Source organism: Hyposmocoma kahamanoa, unplaced genomic scaffold (genome assembly GCF_003589595.1).
Source record: "Hyposmocoma kahamanoa isolate Upper Pololo Valley unplaced genomic scaffold, ASM358959v1 94, whole genome shotgun sequence".
Lineage (NCBI taxonomy): Eukaryota > Metazoa > Arthropoda > Insecta > Lepidoptera > Cosmopterigidae > Hyposmocoma > Hyposmocoma kahamanoa.
The window spans coordinates 770,758-781,409 of record NW_020654878.1 but is presented as its reverse complement, the minus strand read 5'-3'; the positions used below and the strand labels follow the sequence as shown (position 1 = coordinate 781,409).

The following is a 10,652-nucleotide window of genomic DNA, read 5'->3' as shown; positions in this document are numbered from 1 at the left end:
TCTGGTTTTCAGTTTGGGGCTACCTAATAATGAAGCTCGATTTCTCAGTCCAATTCCTCGGGATAGTCTACCGACCTTGGCGTCTGTTAACCCTCATAATGGCTCTACCCCTGGGCGTCGGGGCGCTGATGCTGTACTTCTTCCATGAGAGCCCGAAGTTCCTCGCCAATGTAGGACGGTGTGATGAGGCTGTAGAGATACTGACGAAGATATATGTTAGTAATGGGGGAAGGAAGGGGTTTGATGTAAGTATTTATTCTCATTAATATAAGCAGATATGTATACGCAGTTATAAAAACTTGACTAAGTTACAGTTCCTATTGTATTTGGTATGGACATCAAAAGAAACGTTTTGGCTGAATACTCTGAGAATGTCAGATCTTAATTAACCAATCAACTAACTACGTAACTAACTTTAATTAACTACACGTTCAATCTGCGGTTATCCTCAGTTAACGTAACCGCATAATTTACTTATATGTTATACATAGTATATTTCTTCAATGGAAATGTTTCATGGTACAGCTAAACAACATGGGTATTCTTCGAATTTGAAGAAAATATTGTACCTGGAAGGGTGGCAAATTAACGGATGAATCCAGTTTATTGAATTTCACCCAATTTCCGTTAACCGATTTCAAGAAAATTGGCAAATAAATGTAATACCACTTACTTTTGAGGTGATTTTTTTGTTATTTATGAAAAAAGGCATATTATTTTTATTTAATTAATATACAATTATTTTTTATGTGAAATTATTCCACTAGTTTATTATAATTATTAATACAAAGAATAATTAATTATCAATTAAATAAAAATTTATAATACAGTGAATAGCAACATCTATAGCCGGGGCCGGTAGCTGCAAATGTATCTAACTGGGTGACGAAATACTTTCATAGATTTCTCATAGATGGCGCTACGGCCAAAAAGTCGTTGAAAACCTAATACAAAGGTACGACAACCAGCACAGAAAAATTCGTGACGTCCGCTGGTTCGCTCCGTGGCATAGATGGTACGGTTTGCTAGAAGGCGTCGGTTCGAATCCGGCCGGATCGAAGGAATTTTTACTAAGTGTTCGATCTTTGTATTAATAAGATATATTGTTATTGATACAAATATACATTTAAACCCAACAATAAAGATCTGCAACAAGATAATTTATCTTTGTATCAATAACAGCAACAACACATTTTTAAACTTGGAAACACTTAAACGAAATAAAAAGGAACAGAGCTTTACTTTGTTTTCGACTTTTTGTAAAACCAATTTTAACATTAATTATTAATCCAAGTGTCCATATTTATACTAGCTGCCTCTGTGGTCGAACGTTTACCGTACTGGTCTGCCACGCAGAGGTCCCCGGTACGATTCCCGGGCCAGGAGAAATATTCGTATAGCTTACATTTATTTATCTCGTGAGTTTGGGTGTAATTTGTGGTTGTCTACAGAGCTTTAAATCACAAAGATCTGAGGGGTACTGCACCGGACACCTAGTTGGGTCCAATCATGTTAAACTGGGTACGAATATACCAGTTCTGACAGAAACAAAGCTAGGATGGATAGTGGCTAGCCCTACGGAGGGGAGGTCGTCTTTCCATACATCTTTATCTAACACGTAGTCTTCAATTTTGTAATATGATTTTTCGATCAAAATATTTTTAATGTAGTTTTTAAACTTTGGAAATGATAAACTTAATATATGCTCCGGAATCTTATTGTAAATACGTATACAGTTACGCAGTGTCCATGGCTTACGCGATACAGGTTCCCTAGAGCGGGGCTATGAATGTGTGCGAGTTACATATTGTATTATAGTTGAACGGTGTGCGTGTATTGTATTATAGTTGGAGGTATGCGTTTTTATTATTATGTGTGCGTTATTTTAAATTCCATTGCGCATTTTCCAGGTAAAAGAGATCTACCTCGAAGACGGCAATAAAGAAGAGGTGGGAGTATTCTCCCTTCGGTCCCTTTGGACGCAGATCGCACCTCTTTTCAAACCACCCCTGCTCTGGAGAACGTTGCTGCTCTACTATTTGACTTTCGTCACTTATATTGCGTAAGGTTACTTATATCATACCCTTCGTATTAACAAAGCCACAGTCAAAAGTGCTTTTACCACATGAAAACATAAACATAATACGAACTACAAGATGATATAATAATAGTAGTAATAAATAAAAAAAGATATTAAACATTTTGGTACCTCCCATGTAAGCCACAAAAAAGCATTTATATTACTTTTAAAATCGACACCTCCAATGAACATGCCTTTTCAATTTTTTGGTGTTTTCTGTTTTTATTTAATTTTTATCACAAAATTATATTTTTTTCAATTTTGTTTTTTGTTTCTTAATTTTTTCTCAAAATTCGGGGACAATAATATTAGTAAATAAAATAAGGCTGTTTATGAGGTATCGAAACTAATTTTTTTTGTGTATATTATAGTTCCATATTTAAATGTAAAGAATGACTTAGATTCACACTTATTATATTTGATGGTATTAAGCTTTCAACGATATGCCAACAGAGTAGAGTTTAAATTATGTTAACAATCTAGAATTTGTTATTTCTTTTTAAATTTGAAACTATGACCAATCAATATCAGGATTTTGTAGTGTTTCAAATTTAGAATGTGTGAATTTTGGCGACATGGTTCTGATGGTAATCGAGGCTTATGGCACTTACATTATGGATAGTGCCGGCTATTTTTTATTTTATTTAGGATTACCGCCATCTATTCATATTAGGAAGCATTAATTTATAAATTGATAATTTAAAAAAAAATGAAGCTCTTGATTAATTTTTGAATAATATTACAAGGAAAAAACTGACTTCATATATTTCATATCAAGGACTTGATTGGTCATTGTCAAAGGCTGCTGACCAGCGCAATCTAGATATAAGACGGGATTTTGACCTTTTTCAGAGTTACTATCTGCAGTATGGAGATTAACAGTCCTTTCAGTTATTGTTGACATTACTAAGCAATAGGAAGTAGATGAATAAACTTATTAAATAAAATAAAAACTTGGAGGGACAGTTCATTTACTAATTATTGATATCTGTGTGCTTAGAATAATAACGCATAGAATGATAGTTTCATATCCAACGAACTGTCACAAGTGAGGCAAAAATCAAATTCATGTAGGCTAGTTTTAGTAGTAGGTTAATTTTCGGTTTTAGTGAATATTTATATAACAAATACAAGTTGAAACGTATTACATCCTTGTGGAATGTGATGTTAGTATCTATTTTATGTTTATCTGACGTATTTTTACACTCATTTACCGCACATTTCGTCATTTTTAGCTAAAATTCTTGATCTGTTCGCGGTGCAAGTTGACCTTGAGCACTGAAGGCCCGCCCGCTCGTGTAGGCCCTTTGGGCGCGCTTCAATTTGCCTCACTTAGCGTGTGCGGACTAGGTTTCTATGCGTTATTATTCTAAGTCTGTGTGTATATTTCTCTTATTTCTTATTTTAGATCGACTTACGCTTGTCTACTTTTTATGATATCAAGTACTTCCCTGCACGAACTCTTACACAAGAGGCTGTAATGCTATATAATCTGATTTGAGGCATAGTGAAAATGTGAGCGATGATGGTAGAAAAATGTGTTCTCTTTGATTTTATAGGTTACCAGGTGTAATGATACCAAATTTTCAATATTTTCAGCAACAACAGCTTCGCTATAATCCTGCCGACAATCTTCAATGTGTTCTTCCAGTCGTATGCGGCGAGTGGCGCTGGCGCAGGTTTTTGCGATCTCTTTGTACACGGCGGCGATGTCAATACCAATGCTACCAACGTTACCGCTCAGGTATCTGTATTATCATTTCTTTTTTCAATTTATTCTCCATTTATCTAACTTAAGAGTCTATACTACCCCAGCCCGAATTAAAATTTCTCCTGTACTGAATCTGTTCTATGGCGCGGATCGAGGGACATTGGCTTTTTTCAGTATTTATTTTTTTACAAGCGATCTTAAAGCCATTTGAAAAAATTATATCGTTTACTATACGTGTTGTATTTAGTTCAGTTGATATAAAATAAAATAAAATATTTGGTTTATTTATAGTATCGAGTTCTTAGGTTTTCGCGATTGTTACACATAGGAAATGAAACTATTTTTCCGGATTTAAATCGCGTATATTTGTTTTTTCAAACAAACCGAAATAAATTTAAAACAAAACAAAATATATTTGTTTGAAAAAACAAAATTTAAATCCGAAAAAATAGTTTCATTTCTTATTTATAGTACTTATTGAATATAGCGGTTTTTCTATTGCGAAAATTTTTAAGAATCGTGTTTTCACACCGTCTACTAATCGGTGTATATACTCAATTTTACTATATATTTTTAAACGACCTCAAAAAAGGAGGAGGTTATCAATTCGTCTGTATGTTCTTTTTTTTTGTATGTATGTTACGCGATAACTCCGGTATTTATGAACCGATTTTCATGATTCTTTTTTTTGTTGGAAAGGGGGTACTTCCATAGTGGTCTTTGGTATGCAAACAAATTTTGTACACGATTAAGTTTACTTAAAATAGACAACTCAAGTTTATCACAAATACATATCAATAACGTCGCGTTAAGAATGATTTCCTTAAGTAAGTCGTTTTATCTCCATTCCTTCATTTTATTTTCTTTTGCATAGTGTTATAAATCTCCTTTGTATATTTATCTTGGTAACCTATCACAAAACTTTGGACTTAACGTTTTTTTTCCGAAATAACCTTTGTTCGAATTTTCATTACACCGAAAACCGAACTATAATGAAACCGTTGTTCTTTCAGGATATCTTGGATGTTTATCGCCAAGACACGATTAGGTTCGGTTAGGTTAGGTTTAAAAGAAAAAACATTTTCCTCTCAAAATTACTTTCGAGGTTACGACAATTCGAGCAAACGTTATTTCTGGAAAATGTCATTTCGGACTACAGATAGGCAACCATTTATCTTATTATTATTACTATTTATTTTATTTTTCTGCAAAAGTATTTAAGTATTCATATTATATATATATATACGAGTATATTATTATTATTTGTGTATTTATTGTAATAATGTATGTATTTAATATTATTGTTTATAAATGTATTTACTTCATTGATGAGTAATGCATTTATTTATAACCACTTTCATTACAAGACATTCTTTGGTTGCATCCCCCATTCCAACCGTTAAATTTCTATCCCAATGTTGCCTGGAAGAATTGCTACTTAGCTATAAGACCGCCTATTGTACATTATGTTACTCTGCGATATTCACATTACTGTTCTGTGTTGTCATTGCAATTTTTAATGTGCAATAAAGAATATTTCATTCATTTCATTCATTCAATAACATATTTTGCAATGACTGAACAAACCAGTGTCATTATCTCTATCTTCATTTTTATATGTGGCCGAACGGTTACCATGCCGGACTGCCACGCAGAGGTCCCAGGTTCGATTCCCGGGCCGAGAGAAATAGTTGTATGGCCTACAATTATATCTCTCGTGAGTTTGGATGTAATTTGTAGTTGTCTATGTGTGTGTCCATGGCACCCGCGACACAGGGTTTCCCTAGTGCGGGGCTATGTTGAGTGTGTGCGTTGTGCGTTGTGCGTTATATTTTTTTTAAATTCTTAGTTGCAAATTATAATATAATGTCTTTTAGATAGGTGTGCTTATGTGGGTAAGTTTCATACCAAGTCTAATTGCTGTTACTTAACATAGGTAATCATTAATTTATATTTTTTTGATGTACACATACATACATATACTTCACGCCTTTTTCCCATTGGGGTAAGCAAAGACAACAGTCCTCCAGTTGCTACTGTCCTGACACACTTGACCTGGCCCTTCTTTGGGATGGTCTCAATTTGGTCATGGTAAGTTCGCCTTGGTCGGCCCTTACCAATTATAAATCGGTTTCGTCAATATTCTTTCATTCATTTCACTCTACATGTCCGAACCATCTAATCATCCCTTTCCCTATCTATGTCACTACATCTTCTTCCATGCCACAACGCTCTCTCATCACACGATTCCGTAATTTATTCATCATAGTCACTCCAGCCATACTTCTTAAAGCTCTCATTTCTACTGCATTAATCCTACATTCGTGCGTCTTCTGCTAAACACAACATTCATTACCGTGCTTAAGTGTAGGAACCAGCACCCCCGATGCACAATCAGTTGTGCCTTTTTAGATACATTCCGGCTGCCCATGAAGGCATGTAACACTCCATTCATTTGATTCCCAGCGTTCACCCTCCTTGCAATGTCACTTTCATATCTTCCATCACACGTAAGCATAGAACCCAAATACACAAACTTTATAACTTGTTCCACTTTATTTTCTTCAATCAATATCGTGCAATCCGTCATATCTTCCTCTCTTTCAAAACCCATTACTTTCGTCTTACTCGCATTAATTTTCATTCCTTTCCTTGTTAAAGCCTTACTTTTTAATTTTTTATTTATTTATAAATGTATCCTTATGTATAATATACAAACTCGCATATCATTTATATTTCATAATTATACGCCCATAACGTGCTCAACGACACGCCGCAGTATTGGTTTGCATTGTGTTATAGCCCATAGATCTATAAGCAATTATATAAAAGTCAATGTAGTGCTGTAGTCGTAGTGTTATATAGTCGGGGATAGTGTTGGTAAAAGGCGCGTATCTGCAATCAATTAAATGTTACAGAAGAGGGATTAAACTTATTACTTTGTCATTTAAAATACCTACGACTCTCATTTTTGCACAGTAAGCATTAATTGAGGTTGTCCACCGACTGATAACAATAGATTCCCTCAAATTACGCGCACGTTAATCTGGTTGCCACGACATTTACGCGGCTTTGATTTGGCAACTAAATTACCAAAATTGAAACTCATAATCAAATGCTAGTTACATTGCACTATCCCTCGGCCATATGTCCGTCCAACAGGCATGGGTTGTAGTAAGTAAATCGATTATGTTTCAAAGAACAGGTCGATAGTGTTCACCATTATCTCAAAATTTTTATATGTTTAAGAACTATCCAAAGATCAATGTTTGAAACTAAATATGCTAATGACATTATATTGTAGAACCAGACACTTTCCAGAGACTTATGATTACTGTCCTACTTGTCGGAAGTGCTTTATCATAAAAAAAAATGTTTAGGCGGTCGCACAGTGTAAAGGCACTATAGAAGACAAAACTATATGGGCTGGATGCGCGCACGGACTATCCTTCTTCATTCTGAATGCTCTCATCTCATTTGTAGCTGGAAGACGAAAGGTGAGTAAACAAAATCAAATATTTAATTAGCTGGTCCACAGCGTGAAATAATATTGTTATATATAATATACATCAAGGGTACTTAAATGTAAGTATTGGACCGTCAATCATGAAATTTTGGGGGTGTAAATTCCTCGCGAAGTAATAAACACACCGCAAAATTAAACACTATCGGCCACGGCCACATGATGATTGATCATGATGGTATTATTTGCTGATCAACGACGGAGGTCAACGACCTATTAAAAGTACAAAGATTTTACCCTGTATTGACAACACACATTTTTTTAATAAATCTTTGAATAACTCGGAAACTATTACACATAGAAAAAAATCTTTCAGTACAACTAAGGCGTCGTAAGCGGCGCTCGTGTGTCTTGTGTTGGATACAATACAAGCAATCGGCAACTAGAAGTGCATATTCTATTTTAATACAATCGAGGTTGCCGCTACCGGCGACTGTGTCGATTTCGATGCCATCGATTGGGATGCCATCTCCTACCGGAGGTAGGCTATCATTGTGGCAATTTGGGTTCGTGAAGTAGCGACTAGGAACAGTTCTGTGGTACTTACGTTGAACCACTCTGCAAGATTTTAAAGCCATGTGGTTTTTCTACGACTACGTCTTCTGCGGCCTTGGATTTTTCCCTGCAGAGTGAATTACAGTAGAGAGTGTTAATCACTCACAATGTGCCCGAAGTATTGCAGTTTCCTCTTCCTTAATTGTATGAAAATAGAATATTTCTTCTAATTGCCGGTTGCTTGTATCCAACACAAGATAAACATTTGCTCGGCGCCAAATGCGTGAGTAATCTACAGCAGTTGCAGTGCCACTCAGAGCTTTATATCCCAAAGCTCTAAGGGGCACTGCCACAGCGCCTGTCACTCTGTGATATAAGTGGACAAGTCCCATGTGCCTACCTTTCAAAACCGGAACGCAGTAATTGATGAAACTTGTCGCAAGACGTCTCCACAGCTAAGATCATCTTTTTCAGATGCTTACTATAATAATCTTGGTAATCGCGGCCGCGGCGGCAGTCGCCATCAACAACACGGGCGGTGCCATCTCGGGTCTTATCCTGTTTTATGTATTCCTCACCACCGCCATGATCTTTGGCGTTATCTCTTCTTATTTCGTCGATTTGTACCCTACCTCCTACAGGTAAATATGACGTCTTATATGCTCTAACAATAAAACTATCTATAGTATCCAGTTGTGGATCTACTGTGGGTAACTTGATTAAAAATTTTTTTTTCGCTTGTAAGTGTGAGCTGTCTTTTAATAATAAAAAAATCTAATTAATAATGCACATATATCGTGTCCGTTTTAGGTTTTTGAAATTTAGTGATTGTTACATGACATTGGAAATGTAATCATTTTTTTTAAACCTATTAACCATGGGGTATTGATTCTTACAAATTAACTTTAGTAAATATTTAAAACCAGAGATGGCGACAATTGGATAAAAGTATTGAATCTCGAAAATTTAAGGTATGTCATGCCAAACAAGAAGTATAAATTAATTTTTTTTATTGAATTGATATTCAATTATTTTTTGTGAAATTACTCCACTAGTTTGTTATAATTATTAATACAAAGATCGAACACTCAGAAAAAACACTCAGGAAAAATTCCTTCGATCCGGTCGGATTCGAACCGACGACGTCTTCTTGCATACCGTGGCAGACGCTATACATAACTTTATAACTTATGTTTATAGCGTAACCTATCGCTATAATATCGTAATTATCGTAATGTAATATCGTTAAATTGTGCATTCTTATATTATGTTTCTATTTGTGAGAATCTGTAATTGGTTCTCAGTTGTTATTATTATTATATAAGTTAGTTTTAATCCATTGGTCTTACTTTAAGATAAATAATATAGTTTATTTTTTCAAATTTCTTGCCGTCTCTCTGGCATACACTGTAATGATTGCCATCATGGTGAAAGAATTTGTCAACCGGCGTAAGATACTCACCGACTCGATTGACTGCCGGCTAGATCCGTACCCCAGTTGGCAGACGATAGTCACGTTCAGGCAACAGATGCTGGTTCAAGCCCAGTCGAAATGATAGAATTTTTCTTTGTGTTTTTTCAATATTTGTATCAATAACAATGATAAATATCTTATTATTTATTTCGCAATATTTCAGAGGCATGATAGCCTGTCTGGGCATGATGGTGGCTCGCCTCAGCGCCTTTACAGGTACCAATATTGTTAGCAGCGCTATGACTGGAAACTGCTCTTCTGCTTTTTACGGAGCCGCAGCTTTAGTTCTGAGTAAGTAGACTGGATTTTCATAAATTTTTAATGATAATGCTAATTCTATTAGATGACCTCTGTGGCCCAAATGTTTGCACTGGATAATTCTTGCAGATCTTTGGTTTTCAACGACTTTTAGTGAGAAAGCTATGAAAGTTTTTCTTCACTCAGCCAACTACCTTTACAGACCAGCGGCTGACTAGAAATGTCGCTTTAAATATAATGTTTATTGAAATAGATCGCTCTAAGTGGTGATAACTTTGTGCTGTAGCAAAAGAAAGTACCAACTGCCAAAATTATTTTTATGAGTGACAGCCCGCGGGAGCCATTGCTATAAATAGAACTTAGAATTGTCAGATGGTACTTACAACAAAAACTTAAAAGTTTAGTAAATTTATTATGTTTTGTAAAAAGTCATGGAACAAAAATTGTTGGTTATGATGTTAGTAATAATAGTTCTGTGACGTTATTAGCATTGTGTGTTATATTCTATTACAGGTGGTGCATTTGCAGCGTCTTTTCTGCCACCAGATTTTCAAAAATAAAGTTCAAAGAGAAACATTACTCTGTAGTATTCCGTTAGCGAACCCGCTTTAGAAAAAACATTTATTTAAAGTTTTAAATTAACGTAAACAAATCAATAACTAGGAAATGATACTATTTTTCCGGATTTAAATCGCGTCTATTTGTTTTTTCAAACAAAACGACGTTTTGGGCCCTTTACAGGTCCGTGTCCATGGGACCTGTAAAGGGCCCGAAACGTCGTTTTGTTTGAAAAAACAAATATACGCGATTTAAATCCGGAAAAATAGTTTCATTTCCTATGTGTAACAATCGCGAAAACCTAAGAACTCGATAAATCAATAACTCTTTAATGTTAATGTTTAACTTTTATTAAGTAAGGTTAAGTATAACTAATATCGAGGACTCTTCCTATAATTGCTCTTCTTCTATCGATACTTTAAAGTGGAAAGGGCATAGAGGCTAAACTACAAAGTTTACAGAGACAATGAAAGACAATAAAATTTTAATCGTTTTTGTTTATACCTTGTTCCGGTTATATCTATGTATGTTTACATAAAACAACTAACAGAAT

The 10,652-nt window shown here is 35.0% G+C and overlaps 1 protein-coding gene across 1 annotated transcript in view; it reads left to right on the top strand.

The window, feature by feature from the left end:
• LOC113237880 overlaps nucleotides 1-10,189 on the top strand; it is a 13,403-nt gene extending 3,214 nt beyond the window's left edge. The window contains exons 2-8 of the mRNA XM_026474579.1: nucleotides 13-245; nucleotides 1,911-2,062; nucleotides 3,680-3,824; nucleotides 7,172-7,288; nucleotides 8,284-8,450; nucleotides 9,447-9,574; nucleotides 10,055-10,189. Coding sequence (XP_026330364.1) covers nucleotides 30-245; nucleotides 1,911-2,062; nucleotides 3,680-3,824; nucleotides 7,172-7,288; nucleotides 8,284-8,450; nucleotides 9,447-9,574; nucleotides 10,055-10,101 — 972 coding nt within the window. The 5' untranslated portion in view covers nucleotides 13-29 and the 3' untranslated portion in view covers nucleotides 10,102-10,189. The remainder of the gene's footprint in view (nucleotides 1-12; nucleotides 246-1,910; nucleotides 2,063-3,679; nucleotides 3,825-7,171; nucleotides 7,289-8,283; nucleotides 8,451-9,446; nucleotides 9,575-10,054) is intronic.
• The last annotated feature ends 463 nt before the right edge of the window (nucleotides 10,190-10,652 follow it).